The following is a 26,551-nucleotide window of genomic DNA, read 5'->3' on the forward strand; positions in this document are numbered from 1 at the left end:
TACATGACAAATATAATAATAATAATAATAATAAGCCATTTAGCAGACGCTTTTATCCAAAGCGACTTACAGTCATGCGTGCATACATTTTTTTGTGTATGGGTGGTCCCGGGGATCGAACCCACTACCTTGGCGTTACAAGCGCCGTGCTCTACCAGCTGAGCTACAGAGGACTCTGATTAGATTTTTACTATGACGGATCAATAGGTTAATGGATACATACAGTGGGGAGAACAAGTATTTGATACACTGCCGATTTTTACAGGTTTTCCTACTTACAAAGCATGTAGAGGTCTGTCATTTTTATCATAGGTACACTTAAACTGTGAGAGACGGAATCCAGAAAATCACATTGTATGATTTTTAAGGTATTAATTAGCATTTTATTGCATGACATAAGTATCTGATCACCTACCAACCAGTAAGAATTCCGGGTCTCACAGACCTGTTAGTTTTTCTTTAAGAAGCCCTCCTGTTCTCCACTCATTACCTGTATTAACTGCACCTGTTTGAACTCGTTACCTGTATAAAAGACACCTGTCCACACACTCAATCAAACAGACTCCAACCTCTCCACAATGGCCAAGACCAGAGAGCTGTGTAAGGACATCAGGGATAAAATTGTAGACCTGCACAAGGCTGGGATGGGCTACAGGACAATAGGCAAGCAGCTTGGTGAGAAGGCAACAACTGTTGGCGCAATTATTAGAAAATGGAAGAAGTTCAAGATGATGGTCAATCACCCTCAGTCTGGGGCTCCATGCAAGATCTCACCTCGTGGGGCATCAATGATCATGAGGAAGGTGAGGGATCAGCCCAGAACTACACGGCAGGACCTGGTCAATGACCTGAAGAGAGCTGGGACCACAGTCTCAAAGAAAACCATTAGTAACACACTACGCCGTCATGGATTAAAATCCTGCAGCGCACGCAAGGTCCCCCTGCTCAAGCCAGCGCATGTCCAGGCCTGTCTGAAGTTTGCCAATGACCATCTGGATGATCCAGAGGAGGAATGGGAGAAGGTCATGTGGTCTGATGAGACAAAAATATAGCTTTTTGGTCTAAACTCCACTCGCCGTGTTTGGAGGAAGAAGAAGGATGAGTACAACCCCAAGAACACCATCCCAACCGTGAAGCATGGAGGTGGAAACATCATTCTTTGGGGATGCTTTTCTGCAAAGGGCAAAGGGGACAGGACGACTGCATCGTATTGAGGGGAGGATGGATGGGGCCATGTATCGCGAGATCTTGGCCAACAACCTCCTTCCCTCAGTAAGAGCATTGAAGATGGGTCGTAGCTGGGTCTTCCAGCATGACAACGACCCGAAACACACAGCCAGGGCAACTAAGGAGTGGCTCCGTAAGAAACATCTCAAGGTCCTGGAGTGGCCTAGCCAGTCTCCAGACCTGAACACAATAGAACATCTTTGGAGGGAGCTGAAAGTCCGTATTGCCCAGCGACAGCCCCGAAACCTGAAGGATCTGGAGAAGGTCTGTATGGAGGAGTGGGCCAAAATCCCTGCTGCAGTGTGTGCAAACCTGGTCAAGAACTACAGGAAACGTATGATCTCTGTAATTGCAAACAGGTTTCTGTACCAAATATTAAGTTCTGCTTTTCTGATGTATCAAATACTTTATGTCATGCAATAAAATGCAAATTAATTACTTAAAAATCATACAATGTGATTTTCTGGATTTTTGTTTTAGATTCTGTCTCTCACAGTTGAAGTGTACCTATGATAAAAATTACAGACCTCTACATGCTTTGTAAGTAGGAAAACCTGCAAAATCGGCAGTGTATCAAATACTTGTTCTCCCCACTGTATCATGAGAAGTATCCACAACCGTATTCTTTAAGTCCTTACATGGCATTAGGCTCTGAATTAGCTACAGATTGTAACACCAGATTATGTAATTTAACCAAACATCGGCATGCTGCTTCGAAGTACACTGCTTAGTGATTTCGACGCATGTTTGGTTCCTTGTCACAACACAACTGATTGGCTCAAATGCATTAAGAAGTAAAGAAATTCCACAAATTAACTTTTAACAAGGCACACCTGTTAATTGAAATGCATTCCAGGTGACTACCTCATGAAGCTGGTTGAGAGAATGCCAAGAGTGTGCAAAGCTGTCATCAGGGCAAAGGGTGGCTACTTTGAAGAATCTCAAATAGATTTTGATTTGTTTAACACTTTTTGGTTACTACATGATTCCATATGTGTTATTTCATAGTTTTGATGTCGTGACTATTATTCTACAATGTAAAAAATAGTACAAATAAAGAAAAACCCTTGAATGAGTAGGTGTGTCCAAACTTTTGACTGGTACTGTAAGTGTCAGAGACCTGCTTCCTGCACATGCCGTTAGGGACGCTAGCTGCCACACCTGACCTAAAACATACCTCTACAATTGTTGTGGCCACAACCCTGAAGCTCATAAATGAAATACTGGAACTAACAGTAGCTAAAGGGATGTTGGCCAACCTTAGTGTGTTGTTGTACTTGTGTTCAAACAAAACATTGGCATTTAAACAAGGCAGATTGAAACAGTGGACTGACACCCAGAGTTGGTTTAAACAAGGCAGATTGAAACAGTGGACTGACACCCAGAGTTTGTTGACTACTCAATAGGCTAATTGGATCAAAGAAAATGTAGGGAAAAAAGGGTTTTGTGAAGTCCACCAACAAACAATTGAGTTTTTTGTAATGTTCATATTAACTAGAGATTGTATTCCTTAGGTTTGTATGCCAAGATAATCTCTTGTGACAGGCGTTAAACTATCTAGCGCTTGCACAAATTGGTTCCGGGTTCTGAGATGATTAAAGATAAGGTAGGATCCTCTATGGATCTAAGGCTGTGTTTAGACAGGCAACCCAATTCTGATATTTATTTCCACTAATTGGTCTTTTGACCAATCAGATCAGCTCTGAAAAAAATCTGATCTGATGTGATTAAAACACAAGCAGCCCAATTCTGATATATTTTCCATTCATTGTTTTTTTTTAACCAATCACATCAGAACTTTTTTACATAAGATCTTTTCACATCAGATCTTTTTGAGAGCTGATCTGATTGGTCAAAAGACCAATCAGTAAAACAATTATCAGAATTGGGCTGCCTGTGTAAACACAGCCCATGTGTCCGTTTCTCTGTGTATGTGTGCACGTGTGTGTGTGTGTGTGTGTGTGTGTGTGTGTGTGTGTGTGCCATGTTGGCAGAGGATGTGCCTAGTGAGGGTAACTGTAGTCTGCTGCTGAGGCCCAAGCGGTTCCCATCTCCCTCCCCATAGGAGTCAGTCACGAAACAACCCCAAATACCACCCTACACCACCACAACCGGTCAAATACCACCCTACACCACCACAACCTGTCAAATACCACCCTACACCACACCACAACCTGTCAAATACCACCCTACACCACACCACAACCTGTCAAATACCACCCTACACCACCACAACCTGTCAAATACCACCCTACACCACACCACAACCTGTCAAATACCACCCTACACCACACCACAACCTGTCAAATACCACCCTACACCACACCACAACCTGTCAAATACCACCCTACACCACACCACAACCTGTCAAATACCACCCTACACCACACCACAACCTGTCAAATACCACCCTACACCACACCACAACCTGTCAAATACCACCCTACACCACACCACAACCTGTCAAATACCACCCTACACCACACCACAACCTGTCAAATACCACCCTACACCACACCACAACCTGTCAAATACCACCCTACACCACACCACAACCTGTCAAATACCACCCTACACCACCACAACCTGTCAAATACCACCCTACACCACACCACAACCTGTTAAATACCACCCTACACCACATTTAAAAAAAATGTTTAGTCATTTAGCAGACGCTCTTATCCAGAGCGACTTACAGTTAGTGCATACATTTTCATACTGGCCCCCCGTGGGAATCGAACCCACAACCCTGGCGTTGCAAGCGCCATGCTCTACCAACTGAGCTACACTACAACCTGTCAGATAAACAACCCCAAATACCACCCCACCAAAACATGTCAAGTACCACCCTACACCACAACCTGTCATACAGAACAACCCCAAATACCACCCTACACCACAATCTGTCAAATACTAATCTCTTGTGGACAGATTCACATGTAAACTTAGAGAATCTGTCAATTATGTGATTACAAGCAGCAGTAGTTCCTGGTTTTGGGTTTTCTTCATTTATTATTTGGACGAATCCGAATTAAGCGAAGGCGGTGCTTAAACTGGGACAGTGATTTCAAGCCCTGTGCTCAGTAGTTATTGTACCCCCGGGGAAACACTAAAGACGGACCGTTCGTTCTACATTTACAGTGCATTCGGAAAGTATTCAGACCCCTTGACTTTTTCCACATTTTGTTACTTTATAGGCTTATATAGACATTTATTAAATCGTTTTTTCCCCCTCATCAATCTACACACAATACCCCATAATGACAAAGCAAAAACAACTTTTGCGAATGTGTTAAATATAAAAAACGTAAATATCACATTTACATAAACTTATATGTATGTATATGTATTCAGACCCTTTGGCAGCGATTACAGCCTCAAGTCTTCTTGGGTATGACACTACAAGCTTGGCACACCTGTATTTCGGGAGTTTCTCCCATTCTTCTCTGCAGACCCTCTCAAGCTCTGGCAGGTTGGCTGTGGAGCGTTGCTACACAGATATTTTCAGGACTTTCCAGAGATTTTCGATCGGGTTCAAGTCCGGGCTCTGTCTGGGCCACTCAAGGACATTCAGAAACTTGTCCCGAAGCCACTCCTGGGCTGTTGTCCTGTTGGAAGGTGAACCTTCGTCCCAGTCTGAGTTCCTGAGCGCTCTGGAGCAGGTTTTCATCAAGGATCTCTCTGTACATTGCTCCGTTCATCTTTCCCTAGATCCTGACTTTCCCTAGATCTTTCCCTAGATCCCTAGATCGTTCCCAGTCCCTGCCGCTGAAAAACATCGTAGGGAGGGTGCCAGGTTTCCTCCAGACGTGACGCTTGGCATTCAGGCCAAAGAGTTCAATCTTGGTTTCATCAGACCAAAGAATCTTGTTTCTCATGGTCTGAGAGTCCTTTAGGTGCCTTTTGGCAAACTCCAAGCGGGCTGTCATGTGCCTTTTACTGAGGAGTGGCTTCCGTCTGGCCAATCTACCATAAAGGCCTGATTGGTGGAGTGCTGCAGAGATGGTTGTCTTTCTGGAAGGTTCTCCCATCTCCACAGAGGAACGTTGGCGCTCTGTCAGAGTGACCATCGGGTTCTTGGTCACCTCCCTAACCAAGGCCCTTCTCCACCGATTGCTCAGTTTGGCCGGGCAGCCAGCTCTAGGAAGAGTCTGGGTGGTTCCAAACTTCTTCCATTTAAGTATGATGAAGGCCACTGTGTTCCTGGACCTTCAATGCTGCAGACATTTTTTGGTACCCTTCCCCAGATCTGTGCCTCGACACAATCCTGTCTCGGAGCTCTACGGACAATTCATTAGACCTCATGGCTTGGATTTTGCTCTGACACACACTGTCAACGGTGGGACCTTATATAGGCATGTGTGTGCCTTTCCAAATCCTGTCCAATCAATCGAATTTACCACAGGTGGACTCCAATCAAGTTGTAGAAACATCTCAAGGATGATCAGGGGAAACAGGATGCACCTCAGCTCAATTTTGAGTGTCATAGCAAAGGGTCTGAATACTTATGTAAATAAGGTATTTCTGTTTTTTTATTTTTAATACCTTTGCAAAAATTTCTAAAAACCTGTTTTCGCTTTGTCATTATGGGGTATTGTGTGTAGATTGATGAGAAGAAAAATTATAATTTAATCAATTTTAGAATAAGGCTGTAACGTAACAAAATGTGGAAAAAGTCAAGGGGTCTGAATACTTTCCGAATGCACTGTATATTTTCATTAAATACCATGTTTCACATTGGCACCTCCGAAACAATAATGTGTAATGCTTATACTGTATGTATCAATATGATCTCTCACTTTGTTGTTTTTTTACCCGCTTTTTCTCCCCAATTTCGATCTTGTCTCATCGCTGCAACTCCCCAACGGGCTCGGGAGGCGAAGGTCGAGTCATGCGTCCCCCGAAACGTGACCCGCCAAACTGCACTTCTTAACACCCGTCTGCTTAACCCGGAAGCTAGCCGCACCAATGTGTCGGAGGAAACTGTTGATCGAGGTCAGCCTGCAGGTGCCCGGCCCGCCACAAGGAGCCGCTAGAGCGCGATGAGCCAAGTAAAGCCCCCCCCCCCGGCCAAACCCTCCCTTAACCCGGACGATGCTGGGGCAATTGTGTGCCGCCCTATGAGACTCCCGATCACGGCCGGTTGTGATGCAGCCCGGGATCGAACCCGGGTCTGTAGTGATGCCTCTAGCACTGCGCCACTCAGGAGGCCAGGATATTGGACATTCTTGATCAAATCAATGCTGCTGTGCTGGTGAACAGCTTGGAACAGGTGCACCTTGTGCTGGGGACAATAAAAGGCCACTCCAGAATCTGCAGTTTTGTCACACAACACAATGCCACAGATGTCTCAAGTTTTGAGGGAGCGTACAATTGGCATGCTGACTGCAGGAATGTCCACCAGAGCTGTTGCCAGAGAATGTAATGTTAATTTCTCTACCATAAGCCACCTCCAACGTCGTTTTAGAAAATTTGGCAGTACGTCCAAACGGCCTCACAACCACAGACCACGTGTAACCACGCCAGCCCAGGACCTCCACATCCGGCTTCTTCACCTGCGGGATCGTCTGAGACCAGCCACCTGGACAGCTGATGAAACTGTGGAGTATTTTTGTTCAATATATATAACATTTTCCCTCACATCTAAAGCTGCCTGATTCAGATAGCTGCAATGGCAACGAGCTCGTCTGAAATGTAGACTTACCGGTGAACAACAGCGTGCACTTCGTCCACTGCCTGTCCTATCAACTGTTTGCTGAACACTGTTGTTTGAAGAACTCACTTATCTCAAGGCTTAAAAATCCTTCTTTAACCCGTCTCCTCCCCTTCATCTACACTGATTTGAAGTGGATTCAACAAATGACATCAATAAGGGATCATAGCTTTCACCTGGATTCACCTGATCAGTCTATGTCATGGAAAGATGTATGCACTCACTAACTGTAAGTCGCTCTGGATAAGAGTGTGTGCTAAATGACTAAAATGTAAAATGTAAAATGAAAGAGCAGGTGTTCCTAATGTTTTGTACACTCAGGGTATCTACTGCCTCTTATTAACTTAGTGGTTGAACAAAGCACATTAACCTGCTAAATGAAATGGGTTTGTTTTGGTTTCATATACTGTGGCTGTATTAATTAAATTAATATTATTATACAGTATATTTAAACTTTTGCCATAGCCAGTTGGCAAGCATGTTAAAACGTCCCCTTTGCCAGTCACCCATTGGCTTAAACTACGGGATGGAATGGACACTGCTAAGATTCAAAATTGTTGTGTTGAAAACATCCGCACTCACTTCCATGTTTACTGCTTCGCACGTGTATCCACACGGATCATACACACGGGAGAAATTCGCTGAAGGGAGGGATCTGGCCGAGAGTTTCCTTTTGCAAGGGAGGACACTTTGCTTCCTTCACAAAACGGAAATCCCAATTATTAATGTCAGTCCCCCCCAGAAGTTAAACGGGAAGTGACAACTTTCGCGAGAATTTTACTTCTGGTTAACCGAGATCAGTGAAATACTAACCATATCACCACTGGCTGCCCTAAAATGATGGAAATACAAATACAGATTTACAGTGGGGGAAAAAAGTATTTAGTCAGCCACCAATTGTGCAAGTTCTCCCACTTAAAAAGATGAGAGAGGCCTGTAATTTTCATCATAAGTACACGTCAACTATGACAGACAAATTGAGGAAAAAAAATCCAGAAAATCACATTGTAGGATTTTTAATGAATTTATTAGCAAATTATGGTGGAAAATAAGTATTTGGTCACCTACAAACAAGCAAGATTCCTGGCTCTCACAGACCTGTAACTTCTTCTTTAAGAGGCTCCTCTGTCCTCCACTCGTTACCTGTATTAATGGCACCTGTTTGAACTTGTTATCAGTATAAAAGACACCTGTCCACAACCTCAAACAGTCACACTCCAAACTCCACTATGGCCAAGACCAAAGAGCTGTCAAAGGACACCAGAAACAAAATTGTAGACCTGCACCAGGCTGGGAAGACTGAATCTGCAATAGGTAAGCAGCTTGGTTTGAAGAAATCAACTGTGGGAGCAATTATTAGGAAATGGAATACATACAAGACCACTGATAATCTCCCTCGATCTGGGGCTCCACGCAAGATCTCACCCCGTGGGGTCAAAATGATCACAAGAACGGTGAGCAAAAATCCCAGAACCACACGGGGGGACCTAGTGAATGACCTGCAGAGAGCTGGGACCAAAGTAACAAAGCCTACCATCAGTAACACACTACGCCGCCAGGGACTCAAATCCTGAGTGTCCCCCTGCTTAAGCCAGTACATGTCCAGGCCCGTCTGAAGTTTGCTAGAGTGCATTTGGATGATCCAGAAGAGGATTGGGAGAATGTCATATGGTCAGATGAAACCAAACTAGAACTTTTTGGTAAAAACTCAACTCGTCGTGTTTGGAGGACAAAGAATACTGAGTTGCATCCAAAGAACACCATACCTACTGTGAAGCATGGGGGTAGAAACATCATGCTTTGGGGCTGTTTTTCTGCAAAGGGACCAGGACGACTGATCCGTGTAAAGGAAAGAATGAATGGGGCCATGTATCGTGAGATTTTGAGTGAAAACCTCCTTCCATCAGCAAGGGCATTGAAGATGAAACGTGGCTGGGTCTTTCAGCATGACAATGATCCCAAACACACCGCCCGGGCAACGAAGGAGTGGCTTCGTAAGAAGCATTTCAAGGTCCTGGAGTGGCCTAGCCAGTCTCCAGATCTCAACCCCATAGAAAATCTTTGGAGGGAGTTGAAAGTTTGTGTTGCCCAGCGACAGCCCCAAAACATCACTGCTCTAGAGGAGATCTGCATGGAGGAATGGGCCAAAATACCAGCAACAGCGTGTGAAAACCTTGTGAAGACTTACTTAAAACGTTTGACCTGTGTCATTGCCAACAAAGGGTATATAACAAAGTATTGAGAAACTTTTGTTATTGACCAAATACTTATTTTCCACCATAATTTGCAAATAAATTCATAAAAAATCCTACAATGTGATTTTCTGGAAATGTTTTCCTCATTTTGTCTGTCATAGTTGACGTGTACCTATGATGAAAATTACAGGCCTCTCTCATCTTTTTAAGTGGGAGAACATGCACAATTGGTGGCTGACTAAATACTTTTTTTCCCCACTGTATATCTGGCTTAAATGATCCTGAACATATCTAATATACGCTATGTTTGCTGCCTATTGGCCCCATTGGTCAATGCCCATATTCTGAATTGGGTTTGTGTGTTGTCAACAGTAGCAGATTCAAACAGTAGCGGGTTAGGTTGGCCTAATGAGGTGTGGTGTTGAAAATGAACACACTACAGTTTACAGTGTCCATATCAAAGGGTGTCCACAAGGTCACCTATGAATTTATGTAGGAGAAGCGTAATCTCAATTGTCAGAATGTTAAATGACTATTTTAGATTCAAATATGAAAATAAACCAAATATTTTCAGTGATTTGATGTAGGCCTATGGATTTGTAATGGATTACAAATGCAGTTCACCAGTTGATACCATTGTATGGTGATAACGATATTAACCTATCCATCAAAATGTAGCCTGCCACCGGTCTGGCGATGCAGGGTAGGTAGCCATTTTGTGCCAACAAATAGACGCTCTGAATCCGGCAGATGGCCGCAGCACCAACCATGATGCAGTCAACAGCTGAGACCTGGCAATGGTTTGAGCCACAAACAAGGAACAATCACGGGTGTCTGTGTCCACGTCAATAGTAGCCTAGTAGCCGAGAAACAGAAGTGAAACCTGCATTATAATGAATGGTCTGCTCACCACATGCCAATGAATGTGAGTTGGATTTGCAATCCACTTCCAATTAGGCTAGCCATCTCATCAGTGCCGCCAACCTTTTCTGTATATGCTGTGCCTCTGATATTTCATGGAAATATCCTACTACTGGATAGCTTGGTGGAACCAGCCTGATCACGTTTAACTTCTAAACATAATAGTGAACGCAGCTATCAGGCTGGTTCCACCAGGCTAACTACTAGACACTGGTTGCCTATTTTGCATAGTTTGTTAAATACATAGTTTATAAATAGCTGTTAGCTATTTGCTTTAGCTGTTTGCTAATAGCTGGTTGATTTTTTTCATCTAGCCTTTTATATTTCACTTAAAATGTTCACAAATAGTGAGACACCTGTTTAACTGCATGAGGGAACTGAATTATTTTAGTCAATGAATAAGAATGACTTGCCCAGGTTGCCAATTTTCTCTCTAACAAAGCACAGAGCAGCTGTCTAGCTGGTGTATTGTAGAATACAGCTGTCTAGCTGGTGTATTGTAGAATGCAGCTGTGAGTTGTGAGAAGAGGAGCCTTGTGTCTCTTGCCTCTGGCTTGTATGAAGCCACTGTCTGTCATTGGACTCAAACTGGTCTCTGTATAGAAAACCATAAATGCATATTGTAGAACAAGTCAAAATTAACCTATACATAGTAGTTGCCATGGCTACCCCATAACACCTGCTACCCATAGCAGAGAACTGTAGGCCTTTTCTAGTGTCATTGACTCAACCAAAGGAGAGTACTTATGATGAGTTGCTATTGAACAGAGAGCAATGCAGGGATGGGCATTGTCCATTTTTGGACTGTTCAAGTACTCACATGGTGTTTTTTTTCGAGTACTCTGAATGGAAGAAAATATTCATGTTTAGAACACAAGGGCAAGGCCCACACTGGAATGGAAAAAAAAGATGTGCTAATTGATCTATACTGAACAAAAATATAAACGTAACATGCAACAATTTCAAAGATTTTACTGAGTTACAGTTCATATGAGGAAATCAGTCAACTGAAATCAATTAATTAGGCCCTTATCTATGGATTTCACATGACTGGGAATACAGATATGTATCTGCTGGTCACAGATATATATACATTTTTTAAAAGGGCCTCAAAATGGGCCTCAGGATCTCGTCATGGTATTTTTGTGCTTTAAATTGCCATCGATAAGATGCAATTGTGTCCGTAGTTTATGCCTGCCCATACCATAACCCCACCGCCACCATGGGGCACTCTGTTCACAACGTTGACATCAGCAAACCGCTCACCCACACAACGCTATACACATGGTCTGCGGTTGTGAGGCCTGTTGGATGTACTGCCAAATTCTCTAAAATGACGTTGGAGGCGGCTTATGGTAGAGAAATGAACATTCAATTCTCTGGCAACAGCTTGGGGGAACATTCCTGCAATTGCATGCTCACTCAAAACCTGAGAACTCTGTGGCATTGTGTTGTGTGACAAAACTGCACATTGTAGTAGCCTTTTATTGTCCCCAGCACAAGGTGCACCTGTGTAATGATCATGCTGTTTAACCAGCTTCTTGGTATGCCACACCTGTCAGGTGGATGGATTATCTTGGCAAAGGAGAAATGCTCACTAACAGGGATGTAAACACATTTGTGCACAACATTTAAGAGAAATGAGCTTTTTGTGCGTATGGAAAATTTCGGGGATGTTGTATTTCAGCTCATGAAACATGGGACCAACACTTTACATGTTGCGTTTATATTTTTGTTCAGTGTATATGCCAACAGTGCACAACAATGCCAAATGTATCATTAACCATTACAGATAACAAATCCTAATTGCTAAATTGCCTCCTATAGATTCAGTCAATAAAAAAACAATTGCCATTTAAGAATAATTTATTGAAACTGTAATATCAACTGGTTATATTATATCGTGGAACACAATATTCAAAAAGGCTGTAGCCTCAGCAGTGGCGCTTGCTTATAGAAGCCTATGGCTGTGCAATGGCAAAGCCTTGTTAATTTAACAGGCAAGACACTCTTATTTCCCTTATCACAGTCAAGACACCTATTTGTAGCCAAAACAAATGATGTACTATCAGGGGCGCAACTTTGGTTTTAGAAGTAGGGTGGGGGACACAACTTTTTATGTATTTATTTTATCCAGTCATATAAACACTCCAAGCAACCTACCCAACCGCTCGGGGGTGTCCGCATGGTCCTAAAGCACACCCGCCTTGTTTTATAACACATGATAACCAATGATAAAACTGCGGGGGGGACAAAAATGCAATGTCAGAATGTGGGGTGGGGGGGCACAGTTGTACTATAACAGAATAAAATAAAACAGAATATTTTTCTAAATAAAAAAAGTTGCCATGTGAAGTGATGCGCGTCTGGATCAGTTATTCTCAAAGAGTGATCATTTGAAACGGGGCTTAGTTTGGCGCGTAAAGAAATAAAAAATAAATGATTACAAAACAAAATCGGTCTTCTTTTCAATACAGACCTACAGGCATTCGATTTAGTTTATTCTGCCTGTTCTTTGGAATTTGCTAAACGGATGAACAATTCCGACATTGAACGCTGCATGGTGATGAATTACGACATCTGTTTGATGAGTAGTTCAAGACTTAATGATTCTAATGAAAATATGTTCTTTGTCTTTATTAAACTAATGTTATAGCCTAGGCAAAAAAAAACGCAATTATGCCAAAACTGCTGGTCGTTGTTGGAACACATATTTCCCTACTTCAATCAACCAGTCCATTTTGAATTTGTGATAAAACTGTTGTCATTTGGCAAGGAATGTATCTTGTGTATCCCATCAGTTAGAGGCATTTTTTATGCCCGCCGTCCCACTGTTTTTATAAGCATTTATTTCTTTAGGCCTAATCGGAGTTTGTGTGCAAACTCAGCACGCATGTGTAGAGGGAGCGTTCAGAATGCAATTGAGTGAGTGAGACACTGAGGGGAAAGAGAATTTAGGGAGAAGAACTGTGTGACGCTTGCCTTGGTTTTTTTGTTGTTGTGCCCCTCAAATTCACATGTAGGCCTATGGAACACTAGAGTCAAAGCAAGTTAACCTTGTCTTCAAGACAACATGACATTTTCTTTTCTCGGGGACACACACACCACAAAGCACATTCCACCAAATAGTTTTACAGTATTATTATTATTAATATATTTTTTTAAATCTCTGGTTAAAGATTGAGTTTTGACGTCCGTTCGAGTACTGGAGTACTCATGCCCATCCATAGAGCAATGATACAAGACAAGAGTGATATCTGAATGAGAGTGGCTGACTGGTTGGTTGACTAGTGGTTGACTAGTGGTTGACTAGTGGTTGACTAGTGGTTGACTAGTGGTTGACTAGTGGTTGCCTGGAGTAGCATCTAACACAACCCGGCATCCAGTAGCCCCCTCGTTTCAGGATTCAGACGGACACGCACACACGCAGTGTGCAGCAGCTTGTGTGTGGCATGGTGTTGACCACCAGGCCGTCACTGCCATGGATCATACCGCTATCTCCCGCTAAAGGAAGTCCAAATGTTCATCTGCACAGTGAAACCTGTAGCCGTGCACAGTTGATAAAATCATATTGTGTTGTATTTCATCCTTCCTTGAGGTCTGTTTATCACATTCAAACGGCAGTCACGTGAGTGTTTGACGGATGGATGTCCGTAGTGGTTTGTTGTAATTCCCTTTTTACAAGATATTTAGTCCACACATCTAACAATGAACCACTACTGGACATGTACCTCCAGAGTTGTCTTAAGGAAATACTCTCTGACTGAAGTGTATGTATTCAGTGCTTGGGCTGCATTTTAATTTATGTTCAAGCCTTCTCGACTGAATCCAATTGGGTGTAATTCCATTTGCCCTAACCTTGGTGTGTTGCAATGTGTAAGAGTCTGTAATTTGAATAATATTCATCAATGTGAAAGAGTCTTTGTGATTTGAATAATATTCATATTATTTCTCCTTTGTGTGCAGGGACATGCTGATCACGGACCTGGCTGCCACGGTAACCTACATGGGACTGTGTGAGGAGGTGAGGGTGATGTGCAGCCTGGCCCGGCAGCAGCCAATCACACTCAAGTGGATCGACGATGAGGGTAGGTGGGGAAGAAAACTCAGTTGTAATCAGGGTAGACAAGGTCATAAGCTAGCTAGCTACGACCTGCTTATCTCGACTATGTGTGTGAAATAAGTTAATCATCTGTTTGTGTGTGTCACCATGCGTGTGTCCCATAGGAGACCCATGTACCATCTCTTCTCAGATGGAACTGGAGGAGGCCTTCCGGATCTACAGCCGCAACAGGAACTCTGGACTCCTGCTGCACGGTCAGTCAGACCTCTGTCTGTCTGCACTCACCCCCCCCCCCCTCTCTCTCTACCTCGTCTTCTCTTCTCTCTTTTCAGATCCTCCTCTCCTCCTCTCCAATCATTCTACCATTATCTCATTATCTTTTTTAATTGAATGGATTGGGATACATACCTGTTCATATGAGTAACCGTTAGTCCGTCTATATCCGGAGGTTTTGATTGGGCATGTCTCTGGATATTCATAGTTGTCTTTCACTCTTTTCTTGCAGTCTTCCCCAGTATACCAATGAAGCCTGGTATGCCATGTCCAGGTGAAGACAGTGAGTACTAGTGCTACACATGGATTACACCTGGTTTCCCAGGAGGTGCTAACACCACTAACCATTCGCAAAATGTAAACAAAACTGGAGGCACCTCCCCGTTATTTTTGGAGGCATGAAGCTGTGTTCTGTAGCTAGTAAATGAGAAGAGTCACTCTAGCTAGCTAACTGAATGTAAATACATTTAATAGTTGACTGTGGGATTATACAACTCATTTGTTTACGTTTAGTTAGCTACCACTAGCTAGCTACCACAACATGACATGCCCTCGTGGAGTATTTATCTAGGAGAGTATAGTGTAGGAATGGTAACTTACTAACTGTAACTAACCTAGTAGTTAACTGTAGGATGAAACATTACACTTATTTACAAGTTAAAATAAGTACCATTCCTTCAGTCTTTGCTACTGTAACACGGCATGCTTCTCTACCTTTTGTGGTGTTCAGTGTTCATGCTTGGACTAACCGGCAGTTCAGGTTCCTCATCCTGTTCTCTGAAGGAGAAACCAAGGCAGCCTGTGCACGATGTTATCGACAACACCGCTTGTCAGGCTGTAACAGCAAATTAGACCACCTAGAAGGAACAGAGTCACATTAGACCTCGTCTCAGATAGCCTTTATCTCCAAACAAACAGAGGTTAACCTCTTTCATCAGCCTGTGCATACTCAATATCGGTCCTTGAGGGTCTGAATGTGGAGTATGCAAATACTGTCAATTGATCTGTTCATTGACTGCAGACGTTAGAAAGACAACTGGCCACCTTTTACATCTGTTAATTTCCTCAGGGGCTTAGGTTAGCAACTATGTCACTTGGTCACTATACTGAATCTATGATACGCTCGCTAAATCACAGTAAAACCAATGAGCATGACATCAAGACCAAGCTAGGTGCACAAAAATATTTAGTTACTCTTAGAGGACATGGAAGTTGTTTTAAAAGTTGCTTCTATATTAGTAAAATATAAGTATTGTAATGATAAATAAATAATATTTTATTAAACCTTTTTTTTAAATAAAAAACAAAACAACATATGATATAGATATGTTCCTCGTGTGCTTGCTCACAGCAATGGACCTGCTGAACGTTACCTGGACGTTACTTGAACGTTTACTGAAGCAGCCCAGTATTGTTAAGCACATCTTAGTTCTGGAGTGTTCCCTCCTATAAGGTGTCGGGGGTTTACCATCTTAGTTCTGGAGCGTTCCCTCCTATAAGGTGTCGGGGGTTTACCATCTTAGTTCTGGAGCGTTCCCTCCTATAAGGTGTCAGGGGGTTTACCATCTTAGTTCTGGAGCGTTCCCTCCTATAGGGTGTCGGGGGTTTACCATCTTAGTTCTGGAGCGTTCCCTCCTATAAGGTGTCGGGGGTTTACCATCTTAGTTCTGGAGCGTTCCCTCCTATAAGGTGTCGGGGGTTTACCATCTTAGTTCTGGAGCGGTCCCTCCTATAAGGTGTCGGGGGTTTACCATCTTAGTTCTGGAGCGTTCCCTCCTATAAGGTGTCGGGGGTTTACCATCTTAGTTCTGGAGCGTTCCCTCCTATAAGGTGTCGGGGGTTTACCATCTTAGTTCTGGAGCGTTCCCTCCTATAAGGTGTCGGGGGTTTACCATCTTAGTTCTGGAGCGTTCCCTCCTATAAGGTGTCGGGGGTTTACCATCTTAGTTCTGGAGCGTTCCCTCCTATAAGGTGTCGGGGGTTTACCATCTTAGTTCTGGAGCGTTCCCTCCTATAAGGTGTCGGGGGTTTACCATCTTAGTTCTGGAGCGTTCCCTCCTATAAGGTGTCGGGGGTTTACCATCTTAGTTCTGGAGCGTTCCCTCCTATAAGGTGTCGGGGGTTTACCATCTTAGTTCTGGAGCGTTCCCTCCTATAAGGTGTCAGGGGGTTTACCATCTTAGTTCTGGAGCGTTCCCTCCTATAAGGTGTCGGGGGTTTACCATCTTAGTTCTGGAGCGTTCCCTCCTATAAGGTGTCAGGGGGTTTACCATCTTAGTTCTGGAGCGTTCCCTCCTATAAGGTGTCGGGGGTTTACCATCTTAGTTCTGGAGCGTTCCCTCCTATAAGGTGTCGGGGGTTTACCATCTTAGTTCTGGAGCGTTCCCTCCTATAAGGTGTCAGGGGTTTACCATCTTAGTTCTGGAGCGTTCCCTCCTATAAGGTGTCGGGGGTTTACCATCTTAGTTCTGGAGCGTTCCCTCCTATAAGGTGTCGGGGGTTTACCATCTTAGTTCTGGAGCGTTCCCTCCTATAAGGTGTCGGGGGTTTACCATCTTAGTTCTGGAGCGTTCCCTCCTATAAGGTGTCAGGGGGTTTACCATCTTAGTTCTGGAGCGTTCCCTCCTATAAGGTGTCAGGGGGTTTACCATCTTAGTTCTGGAGCGTTCCCTCCTATAAGGTGTCAGGGGGTTTACCATCTTAGTTCTGGAGCGTTCCCTCCTATAAGGTGTCGGGGGTTTACCATCTTAGTTCTGGAGCGTTCCCTCCTATAAGGTGTCGGGGGTTTACCATCTTAGTTCTGGAGCGTTCCCTCCTATAAGGTGTCAGGGGGTTTACCATCTTAGTTCTGGAGCGTTCCCTCCTATAAGGTGTCAGGGGGTTTACCATCTTAGTTCTGGAGCGTTCCCTCCTATAAGGTGTCAGGGGGTTTACCATCTTAGTTCTGGAGCGTTCCCTCCTATAAGGTGTCGGGGGTTTACCATCTTAGTTCTGGAGCGTTCCCTCCTATAAGGTGTCAGGGGTTTACCACTCGTCCGTTTCACAAGGTGGTGACAGCAGCGGGATGTCTTCAGCTCACTGCTGACACCTTCTCTTCTTCTCTCCCCCTCTTCCTTTCTTTCCTTCATTCTCGTTTCTCTCTCTCCATTCCCTCTGACACTAGCTATGGTTTCTCTCTCTCCATTCCCTCTGACACTAGCTATGGTGTCTCTCTCTCCATTCCCTCTTGGGTTTCTCTCTCCATTCCTTCTGACATTCCCTGGCTGTGAGGCTGATTTTGAGACACAGTACTCTCAAGTTGTCTGACTGAGATATTCTGTGTTGATGGGTTCTTTGGTGTTGGGTTGTCTAATGTCAGCGTCACAGAGAGGTGTGCATGTTAACCTTTATGCTAATGTCGGAAATGACAATCACTTTCTCTAATTGGTTAAGAATGGTTAACTTAGGAGATAAAAATGACAGATGTCAGAAAGGAAAACGCCGCACACTGCGCCCATGTGATTTGATTTATAACAACGTTTCGACCCTTAGGTCTATATCAGGCATCTGAGTCACGTTGTGCCCTCTTGTTGGTTTTCTATGCTGTGTGTGGTGTATCGTGGCCTCTCTCTCTCTCACACATAGTCTCAGGTTGCCTATAATACACTCCAGTACATTTGCTGCACCAGCATATTTTGCCGGCTAGTGCACCAGTGTGTGTGTGATGTAAGGGATGCCTGTGCTCTGTTTAGAGGAGAACACTGTTACCGGACGCTGACCACCAGTCTGTCGGCAATATAGATAAATGCAGTCATTGAGGGTGTGTGGTGATTTTATATGATACTGTATTCTGTGCTTAGGTAATCGTAGAGCATGTGATGTATTCTGTAGCTTGCTGTCCATACACCTGCTATGTTTGTAAGGAACATGTTTGTGTTCTGTGTGCCACATAGAGCTTGGTTAGGTTAGTTAGTTTATCTATAGTACTGTTTTAGTGCTTCAGGATGAGAGGGTTGGCCCAAATGCTGCTGATCATGAGCTGTGACCATTCTTGTGGAGGAGGAGGATGAAGGAGTGAGGGAGGAATGGGAGGAGGAGGAGGAAGAACACAATAAATTGTCCTGGAGATAGCCTTTCTATTGTCTCGGGGGAGGAGGGGGAGGAGACTATGCAGCTGCAGTATCACAGCGTTTCTGTGTGAGAGACATAGAGGCCATGTCCACCTGGGTGTCAGCGTCTGAGGCCGTGTCCACCTGGGTGTCAGCGTCTGAGGCCGTGTCCACCTGGGTGTCAGTATCTGAGGCCATGTCCACCTGGGTGTCAGCGTCTGAGGCCGTGTCCACCTGGGTGTCAGCGTCTGAGGCCGTGTCCACCTGGGTGTCAGCGTCTGAGGCCGTGTCCACCTGGGTGTCAGCGTCTGAGGCCATGTCCACCTGGGTGTCAGCGTCTGAGGCCGTGTCCACCTGGGTGTCAGCGTCTGAGGCCGTGTCCACCTGGGTGTCAGTGTCTGAGGCCGTGTCCACCTGGGTGTCAGCGTCTGAGGCCGTGTCCACCTGGGTGTCAGCGTCTGAGGCCGTGTCCACCTGGGTGTCACAGTGTCTGAGGGCGTGTCCACCTGGGTGTCAGCGTCTGAGGCCGTGTCCACCTGGGTGTCAGCGTCTGAGGGCGTGTCCACCTGGGTGTCAGCGTCTGAGGGCGTGTCCACCTGGGTGTCAGCGTCTGAGGCCGTGTCCACCTGGGTGTCAGCGTCTGAGGCCGTGTCCACCTGGGTGTCAGCGTCTGAGGCCGTGTCCACCTGGGTGTCAGCGTCTGAGGCCGTGTCCACCTGGGTGTCAGCGTCTGAGGCCGTGTCCACCTGGGTGTCAGCGTCTGAGGCCGTGTCCACCTGGGTGTCAGCGTCTGAGGCCGTGTCCACCTGGGTGTCAGCGTCTGAGGCCGTGTCCACCTGGGTGTCAGCGTCTGAGGCCGTGTCCACCTGGGTGTCAGCGTCTGAGGCCGTGTCCACCTGGGTGTCAGCGTCTGAGGCCGTGTCCACCTGGGTGTCACAGTGTCTGAGGCCGTGTCCACCTGGGTGTCAGCGTCTGAGGCCATGTCCACCTGGGTGTCACAGTGTCTGAGGCCGTGTCCACCTGGGTGTCAGCGTCTGAGGCCGTGTCCACCTGGGTGTCAGCGTCTGAGGCCGTGTCCACCTGGGTGTCACAGTGTCTGAGGCCGTGTCCACCTGGGTGTCACAGTGTCTGAGAGCGTGTCCACCTGGGTGTCAGTGTCTGAGGGCGTGTCCCTCTGCCCAGGTGTTGCTGACGCATGCCAGATCTCACAACACCTGGATAGGTATCAGCTAACCACATCATATGTTATAACAGTCAATGACGTGGCATGCAGCCATTGGTTGATGCATGCAACATCTGAGCAGGGGACCGTGACCAGGAGCTTATTCAACAAGGTGGAGTGGTTCAGTGTTGCTTGGTTGTGTTGATTGATTGGCTGAATGACTGATTGGCTGAATGATTGATTGGCTGAATGATTGATTGGTTGATTTTGACAATTAAAGATGCAGTACATAAAGCAGCTCCAGATGGCGATAACGTTTAATGTATTTAAAAAATCTTATTTTCAGGTTGAACACAAAGCCCCAAAGCTTCTACGCATCGTGGTAGTTACAAATGTAGTATAAAAAGTAAGGCAGTGTGTTATTACTATGAAATGATTAACCAGTCCAGTTATTTGACAAAATGGCCTTCTAAGAAGACCTGATTTATCAGTTGTTACGGATACAGGTATCCTGTGTTTTTGTGTGTTTCTACTCCTTCTGCCCTAATCACAGGTGTCCTGTATGTTCCTGATTGGTGGTCGTTGAGGTGTCTGCTGATTGGACCAATCAGTGAACATTCCTGTGCATTGCACCACCTGTTACTCGTTTTTTCAATCACACATCCCATTATATAAAAACCAGTCACTTGTGTTAGTTGTGAGAGAGAGAGACTATTTTTGTATGTGAGTATGGACACTGTGGTGTCCTGTTTTTGTTTACTCACTAAGTTGCCGGTTACTCTGGTTGGTAATTTTGTTAGACCACTGTTTTGTATGTGAGTAATGGATACTGTGATGTCCTGTGTTAAGAGTACTCATTAATTTGCTGGTTACTTTGTTTGGTAACTATTGTGTGTTTCTGGGAAAAGGGGAGTTTGAGCTAGCTGCCCTTGGGCATACATTTCCCGTAGAAAGAACTGTCTATAAACACTAGGTAGACCTGAGCGGACCACCCACTGTATTTTTGTATGGTAGCAGTAGCCTAGCGGTTCTTGAGGCAGGCAAGATCAGTTTAGGGGTGTTTTACACTATTGTTTCATTTCTTGGGTCCTGCTCAGCCCTTTTTCCCAAACCGTTACCGTGTGTTCAGAAATAAACCATTTGTGTTTGACGGTAGTTTATGGTTGTCGTGTAGTTTTTCCTTCTCACTGTTCCATGTCACACTTATAATTTACATGAATTATGTTACGGGTCTCATGTCCATCACCCTAGACGTTCAAAGCCATGGGGTTCGTAACATCAGTTATTTACAATAACTCTATAAGACTACAATTAGAACAACAGTAATAACAGACTTATCTGAAGGTAGGAATTATTTTGAGAATCATTTGGGAGTTCTTTATCAGAATAACAACACAAACACAATTTCTTTACGCAATCAACATTTAATAACACTAATCAAAATATTTACAAACATGATGAGTTCGATCATGGAAAGGTAGTAAGTAGAATGAAATAAAATAAGTGAAGACCTGGAGATCCTAAAAATGAAATGATGTCATACTCAGTATGTGATCAAAGTCTGTTGTGTCTTCTAGAATGTTCAGGCTGCATGGAGGAGAACAAAGGAAAATGATGGCCGTGTGTCCTTTCTGGTTATTTTGGGGTTCCTCCTTCAGGTTGCTCCTCTGGCCCTGAGTTGGTGTCCTTATGCTTGTTGCTGTTCTCTGTTGGCTCCTTGCTGGAGTTGCAGAGGCTGTGCTCTAATAGTCTTCTCCCTCTTTCCTTGGAGAAGGTTAGCTGAAATGTACCGTTCAGGCTACGCTAGCTCTTTGTCCTTGGAGAAGGTTAGCAGAAATGTACCGTTCAGGCTATGCTAGCTCTTTGTCCTTGGAGAAGGTTAGCTGAAGTGTACCGTTCAGGCTACGCTGACTCTTTGTCCTTGGAGAAGGTTAGCTGAAGTGTACCGTTCAGGCTACGCTGGCTCTTTGTCCTTGGAGAAGGTTAGCTGAAGTGTACCGTTCAGGCTACGCTGGCTCTTTGTCCTTGGAGAAGGTTAGCTGAAGTGTACCGTTCAGGCTACGCTGGCTTTTTGTCCTTGGAGAAGGTTAGCTGAAGTGTACCGTTCAGGCTACACTAGCTCTTTGTCCTTGGAGAAGGTTAGCTGAAGTGTACCGTTCAGACTAAGCTAGCTCTTTATCCTTGGAGAAGGTTAGCTGAAGTGTACCATTCAGGCTACACTAGCTCTTTGAGGTCTTCTGTCTTCTTCTGAGAGTAAGTCTTCTTCTGAGTCTGTTTAGTGCATGGGCACTTCCGTCCCAATTTCTGTACTGGATTACAGGTACTATTCCCTAAAATGTACTTTCCCCCTAACTTATCAGTTACCAGTTCTGGCCATTAAAGGCAAAGGTCCAGGCCCTGTGGTCGGGCAGCTGGAGATGGAGATCCTTCTCCCTTCTTTGGGTCCAGAGTTAAGAGGTCCAGTAGGAAAAGAAGTTAAGAGCGTGAGGGGGAGACACCAGAGTCCTTTTGTAGTCCTGTGAGGTCAAGTGGTATCACACCCCCTCTTATCCGGTTGTCGTCCCCTGATGCCATAGTTTGTACATCTCAATTGTCAGTCGAAACCACATTTTTTTAAAGCAAGTCAGCCATATCAGCTATGTTTTGTTACGCAGTAAATGAGGCTGAATGAACTGTTTCACTGCCAGACAAGGCTCCGCTGATAGCAAGGTGTTGGGACAGCTTTATGTAGGCCCTAACAGTTTGTGGGCACCGTTTGTCACCGTTATAGTGCAATTAATGTATTGTTTAGTGTTGTGTAATGGCTTTGCTGGAATGCATCCCCCCAAGTTAATTTTTTGTTTGCCCCACCAAGATTTACATGCTAAAATCGCCACTGCATGTAGCTATGTGTGTGGAAAACATTTAATCACATGTAAGACATTTAACTTGTTTAGTATAGTCTGTTTGTAACCCCACTCACTACTTGGAGCTGTTTTAGTCTGTTTGTTTGTGTTGTTGGTCTTGGCTAGCTTAATGTTCTGGTCGCTAGCTAGCTAGCACTCACTCATGTGGCTGCTAGCATCGTCATGGAAAGGGGCATAAGGGAAGCCCTACAATATTACATTTTTCTAAGTAGTGAGAACACTCAGGAGCAGGCAATGTTGAAAAGTGATCTTTAGACATGTTGTACTTTGCTTAAATGTAGTAAATTGACTAAAACAAGCAGACAAAAAGAAAATTGCGTTTGAAAAAGGCCAAGTATTTGCTGTGAGCCAAGGGGGTAACCTAGGTAACCACAGGTTGTTTTCCCCATAGTCGGGCATGGTCACGACGTTCTAAAACCGACTGGGTCTATCAGTTGATAGAACATTCCAACATTATTGCATCACATTATTACTAGTCCCGTGTAGCTCAGTTGGTAGAGTATGGCGCTTGCAACGCCAGGGTTGTGGGTTCGATTCCCACGGGGGACCAGTATGAAAAAATGTATGCACTCACTAACTGTAAGTCGCTCTGGATAAGAGCTTCTGCTAAAATGATTAAATGTAATTATCAGGCAGCCATTGCGAGTGTACCCATGAGTTTACCAGTCACTTTGTCAGGGTTGAAGCTTCCAACTCACTTCTCTTCATTCTTATTTCTATGATCACACCGACGTGTTACGGGCCACTTTTATGACCCTTTGTCTTGGAGAAAGATAGAGAGAGCTTGGAGGAAGTCAGTAGTCCATAACAGTTCACAGCATTATAAACAGACAGTAAAAGGATGTTCAACATTGTTCAACATATGACGTTAAAACGACACGTCACTACAATAGAGAATAGACATACTAGACTTGTGAAGTGAAGATCTCTGTTCGTTCTATATGATACTGTTCTATTTTTAATCTGAACGTTTCACCCTGACAAACATGCTTCTGCAGGGTGTGGGAGTGGGTGCCCTGGTGATTGATGTCAGATAAAAGACTAGATAATAGAAAAATACTTAAAACCAACAGGAATAGAGCGGTGAGGAGGAGGCGATGTCTACCGTGTCTGGAAGCGACTTCACCATTCATATTCAGGGTTCACTCAAACATAGTTTGAGCTTTGTTTTACTATTGACAGTTGCAGCTGATTTCGGGATTGTGTATCGATTCACTGTCCTTAAATATAAGACATCTTATTTATTTGTTTCCATCTCTAAATTGTTTAATCAAACTTTTCGCCGCCAGCTCCTTATATCACGGCATAAAAACTACAATCTGCCTCCTGAATTAGCCTTGTGCTCATGACTGGTCTTGGAACTGGGCAGCCTATTCCCGCTTGGCTTGATGGGATATGTAGTGATTTTGCCAAAACAGCCAGATACTCTGGGACGGCCAGGAGGACGCGGAGCAGGGCGAGTCGGATGACGACGGTGGAAATCCCTCAACAGGGAGGGATCGAGGATGTCCCTCCTAGGATCCCAGCACCGTTCCTCCGGACCGTACCCCTCCCACTCCACGAGATACTGCAGGCCCCCCACCCGACGCCTCGAATCCAGGATGGAACGGACCGAGTACGCCGGTGCCCCCTCGATGTCTAGTGGGGGCGGACGATCCTCCTGTACCTCAGACTCCTGGAGTGGACCAGCTACCACCGGCCTGAGGAGAGACACATGGAACGAGGGGTTAATACGGTAATCAGGAGGAAGCTGTAACCTATAACATACCTCGTTCAATCTCCTCAGGACTTTAAATGGCCCCACAAACCGCTGACCCAGCTTCCGGCAGGGCAGGCGAAGGGGCAGGTTTCGGGTCGAGAGGTTTCGGGCGAGCGCCGACCGCCACTGCGGTGGCGGTCGGCGCTCGCCTTCTGTCGCCTGATAGCCCGTTGCAGGTCTCTTCAGAGCGCCGAAACCATTCATCCACCGCAGGTGCCTCGATCTGGCTCTGATGCCATGGTGCCAGGACCGGCTGATAACCTAGTACACACTGGAAAGGAGACAGGTTAGTGGAGGAGTGGCGGAGGGAGTTTTTGGCCATCTCTGCCCAGGGGATGAAAGCCAACCACTCCCCCGGTCGGTCCTGGCAATAGGACCGCAGAAACCTACCCACATCCTGGTTTACTCTCTCCACCTGCCCATTACTCTCAGGGTGAAACCCCCAGACGTTCCATGAACGCCCTCCAGACCCTTGAGGTGAACTGGGAACCCCGATCAGACACTATATCCTCAGGGACCCCGTAGTGCCGGAAGACGTGTGTAAACAGGGCCTCCGCAGTCTGTAGGGCCGTAGGGAGACCGGCAAAGGAATGAGACGGCAGGACTTAGAAAACCGATCCACAACGACCAGGATCGTGGTGTTCCCTTGTGACGGGGGAGGGTCCGTAACGAAATCCACCGATAGGTGTGACCACGGCCGTTGTGGAACGGGTAGGGGTTGTAATTTCCCTCTGGGCAGGGGTCTAGGTGCCTTGCACTGGGCGCACACCGAGCTGGAGGAAACATAAATCCTCATGTCCTTAGCTAAAGTGGGCCACCAGTACTTCCCACTAAGACAGTGCACTGTCCGACCGATGCCAGGATGACCAGAGGAGGGTGACGTGTGAGCCCAATAGATCAATCGATCGCGGACATCTAACTTAACGTACATACGACCCTCTGGACACTGTGGGGGAGTGGGCTCCGTACGTAACGCCCGCTCGATGTCCGCGTCAACCTCCCATACCACCGGTGCCACCAGACAAGAAGCCGGAAGTATAGGAGTGGGCTCCATGGACCTCTCCTTTGTGTCATACAGCCGGGACAGAGCGTCTGCCTTAGCGTTCTGGGAACCTGGTCTGTAAGAAAGGGTGAACACAAAACGGGTGAAAAACATGGCCCACCTTGCCTGGCGAGGGTTCAGTCTCCTCGCCGCCCGGATGTACTCCAGATTGCGGTGGTCAGTCAAAATGAGGAAAGGGTGTTTAGCCCCCTCAAGCCAATGCCTCCACGCTTTCAGAGCCTGGACAACAGCTAACAGCTCCCGGTCCCCCACATCATAGTTGCGCTCCGCCGCGCTGAGCTTCTTCGAAAAGAAACCACAGGGGCGGAGCTTTGGTGGCGTACCCGAGCACTGAGACAGTATAGCTCCTATCCCAGCCTCGGACGCGTCCACCTCTACTATGAATGCCAAGGAGGGATCCGGATGAGCCAGCACAGGGGCAGAGGTAAACAGGGCCTTCGGGTGACCAAAAGCCCTGTCCGCCTCAGCTGACCACCGCAGTCGCACCGGTCCCCCCTTCAGCAAGGAGGTAATGGGAGCCACTACCTGACCAAAGCCCCGGATAAACCTCCAGTAGTAGTTGGCAAACCCTAAGAATCGCTGCACCTCCTTTCGGCATGGCCGAAATACGGTCATTCTCCATCTCCACCCCTAACGCGGACAAGCAGTACCCTAGGAAGGAGACGGACTGTTGAAAGAACAGACATTTCTCCGCCTTGACGTACAGGTCATGTTCCAACAGTCGACCAAGCACCTTGCACACCAGGGACACATGCTCGGCTCGTGTAGCGGAGTATATGAGAATGTCATCTATATACACCACTACACCCTGTCCGTGCAGGTCCCTGAAAATCGAATCGACAAAGGATTGGAAGACTGATGGAGTATTCATCAACCTGTACGGCATGACAAGGTACTCCTAGTGCCCAGATCTGGTACTAAATGCCGTCTTCCACTCATCCCCCTCCCGGATACGCACCAGGTTGTACGCGCTCCTGAGATTCAATTTGGTGAAGAAGCGCGCCCCGTGCAATGACTCCGTCACACTAGCAATGAGAGGTAGTGGATAACTGTACTTAACAGTGATCTGATTGAGACCACGGTAGTCAATGCACGGGCGTAAACCTCCATCCTTCTTCTTCACAAAAAATAAACTTGAGGAGGCAGGTGAAGTGGAAGGCTGAATGTATCCCTGTCCCAGA

General features: G+C 45.6%; 1 protein-coding gene across 1 annotated transcript in view; it reads left to right on the forward strand.

Moving 5' to 3' along the window:
* The window catches only part of LOC311148021 (protein kinase C zeta type-like), a gene marked incomplete at its 5' end in the record, with an annotated part of 159,918 nt that overhangs the window by 11,389 nt on the left and 121,978 nt on the right, over positions 1 to 26,551 (forward strand). The window contains 3 exons of the mRNA XM_084184904.1: positions 14,023 to 14,144; positions 14,284 to 14,373; positions 14,625 to 14,675. Coding sequence (XP_084041030.1) covers positions 14,023 to 14,144; positions 14,284 to 14,373; positions 14,625 to 14,675 — 263 coding nt within the window. The remainder of the gene's footprint in view (positions 1 to 14,022; positions 14,145 to 14,283; positions 14,374 to 14,624; positions 14,676 to 26,551) is intronic.

This window comes from Coregonus lavaretus (assembly GCF_964263955.1).
Source record: "Coregonus lavaretus genome assembly, chromosome: 20".
NCBI classification, from domain to species: Eukaryota; Metazoa; Chordata; class Actinopteri; order Salmoniformes; family Salmonidae; genus Coregonus; species Coregonus lavaretus.